At 47.8% G+C, this 15,548-nt stretch overlaps 1 protein-coding gene across 1 annotated transcript in view; it reads left to right on the top strand.

Annotated features, from left to right (window-relative positions):
* DNAH14 (dynein axonemal heavy chain 14) overlaps positions 1-15,548 on the top strand; it is a 321,439-nt gene that overhangs the window by 298,905 nt on the left and 6,986 nt on the right. Inside the window, exons 79-82 of the mRNA XM_089311474.1 lie at positions 1,309-1,508; positions 6,190-6,350; positions 7,369-7,565; positions 14,716-14,828. Coding sequence (XP_089167600.1) covers positions 1,309-1,508; positions 6,190-6,350; positions 7,369-7,565; positions 14,716-14,828 — 671 coding nt within the window. The remainder of the gene's footprint in view (positions 1-1,308; positions 1,509-6,189; positions 6,351-7,368; positions 7,566-14,715; positions 14,829-15,548) is intronic.

Here is a 15,548-nt window from a genome sequence, read left to right as displayed (position 1 = left end):
GTTATTTATTGATTTGAAAGGCAGAGTAAGAGAGACAGACAGAAATCTTCCATATGCTGGTTCACTCCCCAAGTGCCTGCAACAGCCAGGATTGGGCCAGGCTGAAGCCAAGAGCCAGGAACTCTATCCAGATCTCCCATGTGGGTAGCGGAGGCCCAAGCATTTGAGCCATCTTCTAGGGTCTTCCCAGGCATGTTAGCAGGGAGCTGGATCGGAAGTGGAGCAGCAGGAACCCAGAGAGGTGCTCCAATATGGGAATGCTGGCATTGGAAGCGGCAGCTTAGCCCATTGCACCACATCAGCCCCAATGGTCTGTTATTCTTAAGATCATTTTCACATCCTTTCTATAGGTTTTACTAAAGTAAAATTGTTTGTTCCAGGTTCATTGCATCCATTATCAATGGATATATTTCACTGGGGAAATAGTGGTCAGAATTGTCCTAACCTCTTTTTTTTTAAAGATTTTATTTATTCATTTATTTTAGAGGCAGAGTTACAGAGAGATAGAGAGAGAGAGAGAGAGACTGAAAGGTCCTCCATCTGCCGGTTCACTCCTCAAGTGGCTACAATGGCCGGAGCCGGGCTGTTACAAAGCCAGGAGTCAGGAGCTTCTTCTGGGTCTCCCACGCAGGTGCAGGGGCCCAAGCACTTGGGCCATCTTCCACTGCTTTCCCAGGCCATAGGAGAGAGGAAGAGGAGCAGCAGGGACGCGAACCAGTACCCATATGGGATGCTGGCGCCAGGGGTGGAAGCTTAGCCTACTATGCCACAGCACCGGCCCCTATCCTAGCTTTTTTTTAACAGAAGTTTCTTTTTTTTTTTTTTTTTAATTTTTTAACAGAGTTAGAGAAAGAGACAGAGAGAAAAGTCTTCCTTCCGTTGGTTCACCCCCAAAATGGCCTCCGTGGCCAGCACTGCGCTGATCCAAAGCCAGGAGCCAGGTGCTTCCTCCCGGTTTCCCATGGAGGTGCAGGGGCCCAAGCACTTAGGCCATCCTCTACTGTCCTCCTGGGCCACAGCAGAGAGCAGGACTGGAAGAGGAGCAGCTGGGACTAGAACCCAGTGCCCATACAGGATGCCGGCGCCGCAGGCGGAGGATTAACCAAGTGAGCCACAGCGCCACCCCCTCCCCAGCCTTTAAAGTGCCTTTTTTGTTTATTTTTTCTCAACAAGAAAATCAGGTATATATGTAATATGCACTTGACAATACAGTGATCCCAGAGTTTCATGGGGAAATACTGTCTTCATGCAGGATTGAAAGTGCTGACCTCAGTGGGACAAAAACTGACAAAGTGGTTACACTTTCAGATGTGTCAGCACCTGCCCAAGTCTGCCAGCCTACAGGACTGCATCCATATTATCCAGTCCTTACCGGACGAGGACACTCCTGAGGTCTTAGGAGTGCACCCTGAAGCCACGAGGAGCCACAGGGAGACCCAGGGCCAGGAGCTCATTGGCAGTCTTATTGCCATGCAGCCAAGAAGAGCACCTACCAGCCTGGACATCAGGTAAGGACTCACTAGGCTAAGTTAGTTGAAAATGAATGTATATGCTTTTTTTTTTTTTTTTTTTTTTTTTTTTTTTTTTGACAGGCAGAGTGGACAGTGAGAGAGAGAGACAGAGAGAAAGGTCTTCCTTTGCCGTTGGTTCACCCTCCAATGGCTGCCGCGGCCGCCGCACTGCGGCCAGCGCACCGCGCTGATCCAAAGGCAGGAGCCAGGTGCTTCTCCTAGTCTCCCATGGGGTGCAGGGCCCAAGGACTTGGGCCATCCTCCACTGCACTCCCTGGCCACAGCAGAGAGCTGGCCTGGAAGAGGGGCAACCGGGAAAGAATCCGGCGCCCCGACCGGGACTAGAACCCGGTGTGCCAGCGCCGCAGGCAGAGGATTAGACTAGTGAGCCGCGGCGCCGGCTGCATATGCTTTTGAAGAGGCAAAGTACAACACTTGTAGAGAGGTGGAGAGACTAAGTTCTCCAAATGAAGCAAAAACAAGTCCACGTACACACAGTTAGCAAGTGTGGAGTAGTTATCTCTATTGGGTGGGTGAGCTGTACTTGGTAAGAGGTGTTTTTGAGTGGGTTTGTTTAAATGTGGAAGGTGCCCGTCTACTTCTGATGGACGGGAAGGTTACCACCATAAATCGAAGGACAGTGTGGTCAGGAGGAGCAGCCACATGCTTCGAGGGCTCGTGTTTCCATCGGTGCCAGCGCTGCACAGCCTCAGCTCTCAATGGTTTGACTGCCACGTGGCTGCCCCACCCCACCCTGCCCCACAAAGTATGCCCCAGCTGTTTATATCTGCTCAGTGGTATGTAACACTCACATACACCCTTCTTCCCTCTCTGCCTTCCTCACTCTGCCTGGTTCAAATCCCAACTCTACCCCTCTTGGTGAACTCTGGGAAGTCAGTTAACTCCTTCTGGCCCAGGTTCCTCATCTCTAAATCAGAGACTATGTTGGCATCGACCACATGGGATTGTTCTGAGAGTCCAGTGAGTTCCTTATGCGTCTACATTCAGTGTAGAAATTTAATTTTTAAATTTGTAAGTCTAACAAATTTTAACAATCACTTTTTTGTAAAGACCACTCCCAAAACTGATTGGAGGGATTATTTTAGAACCCCCAAACTGGATCTGCTTGCCTGACTTTTAGTAGACCAATAGCTGATACTGGGGAGGTGGGAGAAAGTGCAGAGCAAGGAGGCAAGAAGCTGGGCTCGCTCCCCAGGATCCCCAAGGCATTAAAGGCAGTCCAGCTCAGAGCTCCAAGCTGGCACGAGCAGGGCATGCCATGGGCCTCTGGCTGGTCCACAGGGCATGTGGCCTGCCTTGGATTGGTCAATGATAGGGGCTAGTATGTTTCTTTGGGAATGGCAAAGGTGGGTTGCGGTCTGCTGGTTCTCAGGATAGACTGGGTGGTACTTCCTCTGATCATGGCCTGTGAGCTCCTGCAAAGCTCTCAGAATAGAGACTGGCCTTGCTGGTAACTGTGGGGCAGTTCCAGTCCTTGTGACTCAATCTGCAGGGTCGTTCAGAGTCACTCCCAGCTAAGGAAGAGATCAAAGGCATTAGGGGCAAAGGCTCAGCTTAACTATTTTTTTTTTAAGATTTATTTATTTATTTGAAAGTCAAAGTTACACAGAGAGAGAAGGAGAGACAGAGAGAGAGGTCTTCCATCCACTGGTTCACTCCCCAAATGGCCACAAAAACAGGAGCTGCGCTGATCCAAAGCCAGAAGCCAGGAGCTTCTTCCAGATTTCCCACAATGCAGGGCCCCAAGGACTTGGGCCATCTTCTACTACTTTCCCAGACCACAGCAGAGAGCTGGATTGGAAGTGGAGCAGCTGGTGCCCATATGGGATGCCGGCGCTGCAGGCGGCAGCTTTACCCTCTATGCCACAGTGCCAGCCCCTCAGCTTAACTTTGAAAAGGACTTTTAGTAGTGTCTGGTCCCACTTACAAACCTAATCAAACATTTCCAAATATATTAATATTTGTTATAAAGTTAATGTATACAGTTATCTGTCAATATTTTTTATAAATCTAATAATTAACATGATGAATATTAAATTATCTAATATTTTATGTCAGTTTAGCTAGATTTCCACCTAAATCATAAATTTCAATCAATTTCTCAATGGTCTTTCTTAAATTGTAGTCAAAGACTGACTTGTAAGAGGAAACAGGTATGATTCTCTTAAACATTACAAATATTCAAACGCTGTCTCAGCAAAATATACATATATATATTTCTACTGCAATTTTAATCTGCCACACCTATTTATACCTAATTCTAAGTTTTCCCAGAATTAAAAGAGCCTCACTAACAACCAGCTGAATCATTTCAAATGATTTTTTACTTTGTCTTCAGCTTAAAAAAAGCAAACAAATAGGCTGGCGCTGCGGCTCAATAGGCTAATCCTCCACCTTGCGGCACCGGCACCCCAGGTTCTAGTCCTGGTCGGGGCGCCAGATTCTGTCCTGGTTGCCCCTCTTCCAGGCCAGCTCTCTGCTGTGGCCAGGGAGTGCAGTGGAGGATGTCCCAAGTGCTTGGGCCCTGCACCCCATGGGAGACCAGGATAAGTACCTGGCTCCTGCCATCGGATCAGCGCGATGCGCCAGCCGCAGCGCGCCAGCCGTGGTGGCCATTGGAGGGTGAACCAATGGGAAAGGAAGACCTTTCTCTCCGTATCTCTCTCTCACTGTCCACTCTGCCTGTAAAAAAAAAAAAAAAACAACACTAAGCATTGTTGTTGGTAACATTCACAGGATGCTCTGAACCTTGTTTAGAGTTGTTACTACGACAATAATAGTTCCATCCCTGGGTTCCAGTTATGCATTGTGTAACACTTCTCTGTGCTCATAGATTGGGTCTTACATTTCTCTGGATCTTGTGAATTTCTTTCTATGTACTTCTGAAATCTCTGAAGCAATTAGAATTCTGCACTTTGCTATAGTCTTCCTGTCTCATTGGACCACATGACTCATATCACAGTGACGCCTGATTGAATTCTGACTGTAGATCATATTCTACGGTCATACTACCCTGAACGCACCCAATCTCGTCTGACTGTGGATCATGGCTTTGGCTGGCATTGGATTGTATCTTAAAAAATCCTTCTACTGACACAAATCTGAGAACACTGAACTCTGATTTCACTGACTGAATGAATGTACTGAAGAATATATACATGTATATATACATATGCATACACATATACACAGACAAACATGCTGCTACAGAAGGAAAGCTGAGAAACAAGAGTACCCAAGTGGAAACCCCAAGATGTCCCATGTTATCAGGTTGAATTTTCTGTAGACTTTACCCATCTAAAGATTAGTTTTATACCCAGTACACCAGTAAGAGATGAGATGATTATAACAGAGTGCTTTTGGTTAACATGCAAGATACCCTTTTTAATGACTGGGCATTTGGGGAGGCTACAGTCATCCCAGCCATGCTTTCATCAGAACACATTAAAATCTTGTCTGTGGGTCTTGACTAGAAGGATCTGTCCCATTCTACCTAATTCTTCATTATTTGAATTCCACTGTGAAACCCAAATGTAGAGCTAGGAAAAAAAAATATGAAAAGGAAGGAAACAAATTGCCCCAGGCTATTTGTAAACTGGCTGGGAGGCAGCACTGCTGGGCTAAGTACATAGCAGAGGCCCAAAGGTTATCTCCCCCCTTGCAGGATGCCCTTCGTCTGCCTGGATTGTCTGTAGGAAAATCGGGCAGTGCAGTAAATGGAGTCCCCAGAGAGAACAAATTCAAAAGAGACGTGTCCCATTCCCTCATCCACTGTCCAAGGAGGTCCCGTCCCCACCTTGGCCCTGGTTTCCTGGTCTTTAGAAGGATTCTGGAGGCCGGCGCCGCAGCTCACTTGGCTAATCCTCCACCTGCAGCGCTGGTACCCCGGGTTCTAGTCCCAGTTGGGGCGCCGGATTCTGTCCCGGTTGCTCCTCTTCCAGTCCAGCTCTCTGCTGTGGCCTGGGAGTACAGTGGAGGATGGCCCAGGTCCTTGGGCCCTGCACCCGCATGGGAGACCAGGAGGAGGTGCCTGGTTCCTGGCTTCAGATCGGTGCAGTGCGCCAGCCGTAGCAGCCACCTTGGGGGTGAACCAACGGAAGGAAGACCTTTCTGTTTCTCTCTCTCACTTCTAACTCTGCCTGTCAAAAAAAAAAAAAAAAAAAGGATTCTGGAGAGCCCTCCAGTACCAGTGCCTCATGTCACAGCCTCACCCAGGCCTGTGTCACAGATGGTCTTCCGGTCCCCACCACCGAGTGTGACACGGGCTTCCTGTGACCAGCACTGCATGTGTGAGCAGAGGAGTGTGACCGGCAGTCAGACGGCTGTGAGGCTGCGCACTAGTCACGCTCTGTCTGGCCGCCTCCTCCCTTTCACTCAGCCTCGGGACGTCCTTCACACACACGGGGTCACGTGATGAATATTTTACAAAGACCTCCTAGGAAAACTTTAAAAGAACATAGTTCCTGACAATTGCCTAAGGGCACGGGACAGTTTTCCCGTCCGTAAGCAGGAATGGACTCTGCCGTGTCCGTCACATCTCCCCTAGTGGATTTCGCGGTTCTCAGAAGCTCTGTTTGCCCTGAGCTGGGACTCAGACAGGAGGCCCTCCGAGATTAGACATGGTTGTGTCACAGCCTCCTCTGAATTCCTTTGGCAGCCCCCCACTGAGTAATGAGGAACTGGTGGCAGAGATGTTGAGTGACATGCTACGGCGGCTGCCGCTGACAGTGGAGAGGGAAGAATGCACCGGCACTCAGAGCACGCTGAGGAGCGTCATGGCAGGCCCCGTCTGGGAGTCTCTGTGCAAAATCGAGAGTGGTAAGCACGGAGACGGAGTGGCTTCCCCTCGCTGCAAAGGCAGGGTCAGGGCAGAAAGTGCCACACAGGTAAAAAGACGAGCCAAGGGAAATCCCCCGGCCACCTGTCTCCCCGCCGGGAGGTGAGGAGCAGAGAAGAACGTGGTCCTGTGGGTTAAGGTGGAGCAAACCATCAAGAGGCAGCGGGGTCCCCGTTCTCTGTGCCTCCTGGCACAGCGTTATGTGCAGTAAAGTGTAGCGGGTTCCCTGGTGGGGGACCTTCAGACTCCGGGGAACCCAGGGCGAAGGGCAAGCCCACAGCTGGCTCCAGGCTTGTCTGTGAGGGGCTACACTGTCAACCTGGGGTGATTTTCCCAGTTAAATGTTGACATCCACATTCTAACTCTTCAGTGAGGCTCATTTTATAGCCACCTGTTGAGCAGCGGTCTGTCAAAATACCATCATGGGTTGCACAATGACGTTATAGTCAACAGTGGTGGTTCCATAAGGTTGTGTCACCTGGAGACGTCACAGTGCCGTAAGTGATGCACCCTGTGATGCTGGCCCGATGAGCTCACCTAACGGCGCACTTGGCCGCGTGCACCCCGTCATTAAACAATGCAGACTGCAGCCCTCCTGTTGGTGAGTCTCAGTCAAGGACCAGCAAATTAGGGTGCAGGATGTGTTTTCGTTTTTGCTTAATGGTTGAAAACATATAAAAGAGAATAATACTTTATGCTACATAAATACATGGAATTCACATGTCAGTGCCCACAAATAAAGCTTTATTGAGATAAAGCCCATGCTTACAGGTTTACCTGTTATCTCGGGCTGCATGTATACCACAAGGGGAGAGTTTAGTAGCCATAACAGCACAGTCCACAACCCTAAAATACTTGCTGTCTGGCCATCCACAGAAAGTGTTTATCAACCCCGGTTGAGAGGTAATGAAACTCCTTTAACTTTCTAAGCTTATGTCCTCCCTGGAAAGCCTTTTTCACGTGCAGGATATCAAAACTTCATCTCCTTTTTAAATTCAGGCCACGATTTCCTTATCCATTGTGTTTTGCTGACCTTTTTGAGGCAAGAAATTGGACGATTTGATAAGCTGTTGTTTGTCATACATAAATCTTTAAGAGATCTTCAGCTTGCTATGAAAGGAAAGATCGTCATGACCCAAGAACTGGAGGAAATCTATGACTCCTTTCTTAATGCAAGGGTGCCTCCACTGTGGCAGGTAAGAAGAACTGCAAGGAATCTGTGACTCCTTTGTTAATGCGAGGTGCCTCCACTGTGGCGGGTGAGCAGCCATCGTGTCCTGGCGCTTGCTGGCTTGAATGAATGCCCAGGCGCAGGAAGTGGTCCCCTGTGGCGCGTTCCTGTGAGGAGGCTATGTGACCATAAGTACCGCTGCGCACCTCTGGTGTGAATCTGTATTTTAAAACTTCTTAGAAGGGAACTTGATGATTCCACCTAAATTTGTCTTGGATATGTTTGTCATAGGAGTGTCTATAATAGCATAAGTTGAAAACAACTTGAATATGTATTAATAAGACTATTAATTATTACTATTAATTATTATGTAACTATGTATTAATAGTTACATAAACCATAGTGCATCCAAATAATGAAGTATATGCTGATAGGGAACAATTGCCAGTTTGTATTGTCTAAATATTTTTAAAGTTTCAGGAAAATGTTATTTTTAAGGATTATAAAAACAGATATATTTATGTAAAACGCACATGCTTGTGAAGCACAGGTGTTTGAGATTCAAGAAACCCAAATGAAAGTTCTGGAAGAAGAAGCACAAACAGTTGTTAACACTGACTACCTTGTGCCAAGGAAACTTCAGGGTCTTGTACGGAAAGAGATTTTACTTCTACATTTTATATTTTGTGGTATCTCATTGTGCTATTCTCATTTTTTATCATACTCATTTTTTAATTACTATAGGAATTTAAGTGTTTGCACTTAAATTACTTCTCTCAGCAATCGCAGTCTGGATTATTTGGATGAGTCTCTCAATGAAAGCAACTAAAATGCTTGATGAACACTTTAAATATTATTAAATTTATCAAAGAGCTGGTAAGAGCTGCTAAGCAAGATGAACAGGTCAAAACTTAACACGGGAGTTTTAAAAGGTCGGTAGGGATGGGCATTTGGTCTAACGGTTAAAATGCCACTTGGGACACCCAATCCTGTATCACACCGCCTGGCTGCTTGTCCTGGCTCCCTCTTGATCACTGTTTCCTGCTGATGCATGCACTGAGAGGCAGCAGGAGAGAGCTCAAGTGGTTAGATCTCTGCTGCCCACAAGAAAGATCTAGGCTGCGTTCCCAGCTCCCAGCTTCCACTCGGGCCAGCCATGGTCATTGTGGGTATCTGGGGAGTGAACCAACAGATAGAGTTAGCTTTCTCTCTGTCTCTCAAAATTTTTAACAGATTTATTTATTTGTTTTTTTGAGAGGTAGAGTTACAGAGAGAGGGAGAGACAGAGAGAAAGGTCTTCCATCTGCTGGTTCACTCTCCAAATGGCCACAACGGCCAGAGCTGGGCTGATCTGAAGGCAGGAGCCAGGAGATTTCTTCTGGGTCTCCCACGTGGGTGTAGGGGCCCACACAGTTGGGCCATCTTCTACTGCTTTCCCAGGCCATAGCAGGGAGCTGGATAGAAAGAGGAACAGCCGGGACTTGAACCCACCCATACAGGATGCCGGTGCTACAGGTGGAGACTTAACCTACTATACCACAAGGCCCGCCCCTTTTAAATTCTTGATAGAGTATATAAAATGGTTTGCCCTGAAGGTATTTGCTAATCCTGAAAAAACAATAGCAAAGTTTTGGATTTATTCGGGGGGGTGGGGGGGGGAGGAGGAACAAAGCCAATCCTAGACCCCACCCAAGGTAAGGAGTCTGGTTAACTGCACACCTGCTCCACAAGTTTCCACATTCCCCTTAATGTGGACCTGGAAACAAGTCCCCTCCCTCAGCCTCCAGGGCTCCATGTGTACAAATGAGTGACGAATGGGGAAAAGGGAAAAAGAACAGCCAGTGCTGAGCAACGATGAACTGCAGTTGCCCCCTTAGTGGACTCACAGCCCGCAGCGGGTGTGCAGCACGTCTGCAAAAATGCTCGCAAAGCTCCCCCGGGAGAGGAAACACGCAGTCTAGGCCTCAGGGATTCTGTAAACATTTTGCAAGGAGAATGAATAATCATTCAAAAATAGACAAGCCTACGTGAAAACGAGGAACCCTGAGTGAGAATCACAGCAGAAATCAAGCTAATGCCAGGTGACCCAAAGACTTCAGCTGTTTGAACGGGTCAGTCTTAGGTCACAGCAGGATAGGATGTTGACAAGAATGAGGAGCTGAGTGAGTTACATGCTTTGGGGAACAGGAAACTATTCCAAATGACATAGCAGATTTGAATAAGAATCCAGCAGAGCCTCCAGGAACGTAAAGAATAAAACATAAAAGTTAGTGGACAGGTTGTACAGAAGCCTGCATGGACATAGCTAGAAAGAGAAGTACACCAGAAAATAGAGGAGAATTTACCCAGAATGCAAGCCAAACAGACAAAGGAATGGGAAACAGGAAGGAGCTGTTAAGATTCACAGAGGTCCAAAACTAAGTTTAATTGAAGTGTAGAGGCCGAGAAGAGAGAGCCGCACCAGAGACAATAATTAAAGGGACAGAGCTGAGAATTTTCTGGAACTGACAGATGTAAGATGTCTAGTGAATCCCAGGCAGGATAAATGTTGAAAAGAAAGAAAACACATCTCACAGAGATACATCGTAGTGAAACTACAGTAAACCAAAGACAAAAGTCTTACATGCAGCTAGGAAAAAAAAAAAAAAAAAACACTTTCAAAGAAATGAGAATAGTATTTTCTATATATTGAAAGGCTTTTGACTGTTAAACTGAAACAATACATGCAATTCTTTTTTCAAAAAACAGACCAAAAAGAGGGGTAGAAAAGATAAACTCATCCATTTTAGTCAACGCAAACAGAAATCCTGCAGTGCAAGAACTGAAAAGGGTAAAAGTGATACACGTAAATACATTTTGACAGAAATATGCATGTCTAGGGGCTGCTGGTGTGGTGCAGTGAGCTAAGCCGCCGTCTGCAGTGCCAGCATCCGATATGGGCGCCGGTCCGGTTCTAGTCTCGGCTGCTCCTCTTCCGATCCAGCTCTCTGCTATGGCCTGGGAAAGCAGCACAAGATGGTCCAAGTCCTTGGACCCCTGCACCCATGTGGGAGACCCAGAAGAAGCTCCTGGCTTCGGATCGGCGCAGTTTCGGCCGTTGCAGCCAATTGGGGAGTGAACCAGCAGATGGAAGACCTCTTTCTCTCTCTCTCTCTCTCTCTCTCTCTCTGCCTTTCCCTCTCTCTGTGTAACTCTGACTTTCAAATAAGTAAATAAATATTTTTAAAAAAATTTGAAACAAGATGATCTAGAATAAAAGGTCAACAAGTAACACATATAAGCCAAGGTTGGAAATTATATAGAATTTTTAAGTCTTATATGAAGGTTCTTCAAAAAGTTTGTGGAAAATGGAATTAAAAAATGATTTAGTGCCAAAATTGTTTGAAATCTATGCATAGCTCTTTCATAATACACATTTTCCATGAACTTTTTGAACACCTTGTATTGTTGAGGATAAAATTAATAATGACCCTTAGACGACAAATTAAATAGTCATGCTTTAATCATTAGCATAGCCATTGAAACAATTTTTTTTAAGATTTATTTTTATTTTATTTTATTTTTACAGGCAGAGTGGACAGTGAGAGAGAGAGAGAGAGAGAGAGAAAGGTCTTCCTTTGCTGTTGGTTCACCCTCCAATGGCCGCCGCGGCCGGCGCACCGCGCTGATCCGAAGGCAGGAGCCAGGTGCTTCTCCTGGTCTCCCATGGGGTGCAGGGCCCAAGCACTTGAACCATCCTCCACTGCACTCCCGGGCCACAGCAGAGGGCTGGCCTGGAAGAGGGGCAACTGGGACAGAATCCGGCGCCCTGACCGGGACTAGAACCCGGTGTGCCGGCGCCACTAGGTGGAGGATTAGCCTATTGAGCTGCAGTGCTGGCCAAAGATTTATTTATTTATTTGAAAGAGTTACACAGAGAGAGAAGGAGAGGCAGAGAGAGATAGGTCTTCCATCTGCTGGTTCACTTCCCAGATGGCCGCAACGGCCGGAGCTGTGCCGATCCGAAGGCAGGAGTTTCTTCCAGGTCTCCCACACAGATGCAGAGGCCCAAGGACTTGGGCCATCTTCTGCTTCTTTCCCAGCCCATAGCAGAGAGCTGGATCAGAAGTGGAGCAGCCGGATCTCGAACTGGTGCCCATATGGAATGCCAGCATTGTAGGCTGTGGCTTAACCCACTACGCCACAGAGCCAGCCCCACACTGAAACAATTCAAACAGATTGTTTTAACTTCTGCAACAGTACAGGATGCTTCTCACATTGGTACCTGAATTAAGAATCTTTAAAAGATTGAAATGTCATGTACAATGTGGTGTCAGCCATATTAAAGCATTATAAATCCTTGCACTGGAACATCAGGACACATGTATAAAAATATTCAGAACATCATAACGGTGAAAGTTCTGGAAACAACTCAGATGTGCCATCCACAGTAGAGTGGGTAAATGCATGACATGTTCACACAGCAGACCATGCAGTGGTGACAGTGAATGAGCTACAGCTGCAAGCATCCCAGGGCCAAGTTCATAGACTGATGAAACTGTGTGCACAGGCAGAGCCCGACCTCGTGACTCCAGAGTCCATATGCGTGAAGTTGCCAACTCACTAAGTTTTTTCTCCACGCCAAAATCACTATTAGTTTTCAAAGTCTGCTGTCATGTTTTTGCCCTCACACTATTAACAAGTGTTGCTTTTCATGATCTATTTAGTGCCACTGTTTTTGCTTTTGTACTTTTTGTTGGCAATTTCACTACAGAAGAAGGCCTCCGAACATGGGACTGAAAGGCTGTCCGCTATTCCCAAGCACAAGAGGCTGTGATGTGCCTCACAGAGAAGATAAAAATGTTAATTACGCTTTTTTCAGGTGTGAGTTGAACAGTGAGGAGTCTGCAATCTGTGTTAAAGTGTCTAACACAACGCGCCTTAAACAAGGTCATGTGTTGATTGGTTGATTAAAATACTGTGGCTGGGAACAGTGGTTCAGTATTCACTCATTTTGCATTCATAGCAACCTTATAGAATGTGATTACTAAAGAGAAGGAAAATGAACTATAAATGTGTATGTGTGTGTGCACATGCATGAGTGTACAGAAAGGAAGAACTAAAGGAAAACCTACCAAAATAATGGGTTTCCTCTGTGTGACAAAATTGTGAGTAATTTCCATACGTGGTTTCTGTTCTTCCATATTATCATGATATCTTTAAATTTAAAAATAAAAACAAAACAAAGAGATGAAGAGATTTCTGGAACTTGGCCTTAAAGAAGAAAACCAAGTTAAAAACACAAAGTTTATTAGACCAAGAAAAAAAACTCTCCATGGAAGATCTGGCAACAGAGTGAAGTTCTCTCTGGTAGCTAACACGGGCCCTCCCAAAATACTGGATCATACACCAGATTGGGAACCTATGTAGGATACTCTAAAAGATGGTCAACAACATATGTGATCAGGAAACACAAATGAAGAATACAGAGAGCTGAAGCTTCACACCTATTAAGACAGATAGAATCCAAAAGATAGATAATACCAAGAACTGACCAGGATGTAGAGAAACTGAAAACTTCAAATCCCACTCGTGGGAGTGTAAAATAGTGCGACTACTTTGGAACATGGTCTTACATTTTCTCAAAATTTAAACGTAGAGTTAGCCTGCCTTTGCTGTGGTTTGAATATGATTTGACCCCCTAACTCCTGCAGATTTTTAAGCCTCAAAGTCATACGTTAGTGATATTCAGAGTGGAAACCTAATCCCACCATGGAAGTAAGGCCATCAGACCTAGTGGAAGGTCGTTAGGACACGGGGGGGGGGGGGGGCGGAATGACCCCATAAGTTCTCAAAAGAGGGTTGTTTAAGAAGCCTGTGCCTGACCCCAGGCACCCTCTTCCTGGCTCACCCTGGGACCCTTCCTGTCTGCTCCACCACCCACCCTGGGCCCCTTGCCACCGCTGGAGCCCAAGCCATGCCGTTTGGTCTCTGAACCTGCAGAAACGGGAGTCACAGTAAACTTCAGCTGACCATTTCAGCCAGGAGGAGTCACAGCATATGTCCTCGTCACAACTTGCATACCCGTGTTCCTGGCAGCGTCACTCACGGCAGCTAAGGGAGGAAACAATGCAGCGGACATCGACTGACAGAGGTGCAACCTTCTACTGCTGTGGTGTGAGCGGCCCCTCTCCAGCTCACGCCCTTGACAGTGTGGAGAGGTGGAGAGGTGGGGCCTCCAAGGGCTGACGGGTCAGGAGGCTCCGCGCTCGCGAGTGGATTAGGCCATTGCAGGAGTGCGGCTGTTGCTGTGGGGCTTGGGCCCCTCATTGACTGCTCAGGCTCAGCCTGCCTTTCCTCCAAGCGACAGCGTAGCATGAGGATACTCCCCAGCTGCCGGGGCCGTGCTCCGGGACACCTGTCTCCAGGACCAGTATCCAAATCTCTGTTCCTCTGTGTATTCTATGAAGACACCTACAGTGAAGTGCTACCCAGCCGGCAACGTGAGCAGAGTACTCACAGATGCTGCAGCCTGGATGAGCCCTGAAGACAGCTGTCCTCTGCCAAGTGAAAGGCCACGTGGTGTGCGATTCCGTTTACATGAAATGTCCCAAGCTGGCGAATCCACAGAAAGAGCAAGGAGCTCGATGACTACTTAGAGCTGACTGTGAAACGAAGGAGGAGGCCTCCCCTCCCTGGGCCCGCTTTGCAGCGCACGAGCAGGACGGAGAGTTGGGTGGCTTGTGTCCTCAGAAGAGCATGCTGATAAACAAGGGGCACAGAAGACAGAAGACAGACTGCAAGGATTGGCTCAGAACTGGAGGGGACGGGGGCCAGGGGAGACAGGGGGATGAGGATGTAGGGCAAAGCCAGGAGGCAGAAATGGCTCACACTGATGGCACATGAGGGTGCCGCCCCAGAGGCAGAACAGGGGTGGAGGGAATGGGAAGGTGTGAGCAAAGCCTCCAGCCAGGATGGGAGGCTCCCGGGGCCTCCCCCAGAGCACTGGTAAGATGCTGCTGTTTGCCCTTGGGTGGTTCCCGGATTCCTCGTCTGTGCTCTGTTGGGCAGTGACATCCTGTTGCCAGTCCACTCCTCCCTGCACGTGAGTCCATTCCCAAAGTTTGCAGGAGTGTTCCTGATGATCCCAATGACAAATTATAAAAAACCTGACCTGCCTGTCTCAATCCCGACAGAAACACGCCTACGAGTCCTGCAGACCCCTGAGCTCCTGGGTGAGCAATCTCCTCCAGCGGCTGAATTTCCTCAACACCTGGGCCAAAATGGCTTTCACCGCAGTACACAGCCGGTACGGATGGAAGCCGCTTTCCCCCGCTTCCTTGTTGTTTTGTACAGCCTAATGGGCTGCAACACAGCCTCACAGGCCTGGGCTGTCTGGGTTCTCGTAGCAGCATGTGAACTAAGCAAGGGAGGGACTCTTGGTTGTGCTTAGGATGATGAAACTCAGACTTAAGAAGTTGAGAGTCTCGTCCGAGGTCAGTGCACTCTGAGACGAGATAAGACAAGAGCCCAGTGCGTTTCTCTTGCTGCTGTCTCAGTGTGTGCCCAGAAACCGGCAGGGAGACAGGAAAGGAAATAATAGTCATTTCCATGCAGCTTTTAAAAACAGCGTGAAAGGCAGGAGCCTGGCTGACATTTACCAAGTGGCTCACGCCAGCTCTTCAGTCCCCTGACAGCTTGGATGGGAAGCGTCACTGTTACCTGCCCTGTTCTAGAGATGAGGGAAGCGAGGCTCAGGCCGGGAAATAACGTACCTGCGGTTTCACAGGCAGCAAGTGCCAGTGCTGGGCTTCCAACCCAGCAGTCTGCACCCAGAGTCTGTGCCAGGCTGCCTCGTGGGCCTGAACTGACAGTGAGGCTTCGAGCGGGTGTAGACATCTGACCTGCGTTTCTAGGTGGCCCCTGGAGGTGCCTGTCACTCAGAAACAGTCGACAAGGTTCCCCCAAGGCCCAGCTGGGGCTCCTGTGACAGTCACCCTCGAGGTCTCCCTTTTCCCTCACAAGCGTC

This window comes from Oryctolagus cuniculus, chromosome 13 (assembly GCF_051225735.1).
Source record: "Oryctolagus cuniculus isolate XC-2025 breed Fujian yellow rabbit chromosome 13, ASM5122573v1, whole genome shotgun sequence".
Classification (NCBI taxonomy): Eukaryota; Metazoa; Chordata; class Mammalia; order Lagomorpha; family Leporidae; genus Oryctolagus; species Oryctolagus cuniculus.
The sequence above is the reverse complement of the archived record's forward strand: the minus strand, read 5'-3'. Positions and strand labels throughout refer to the sequence as shown.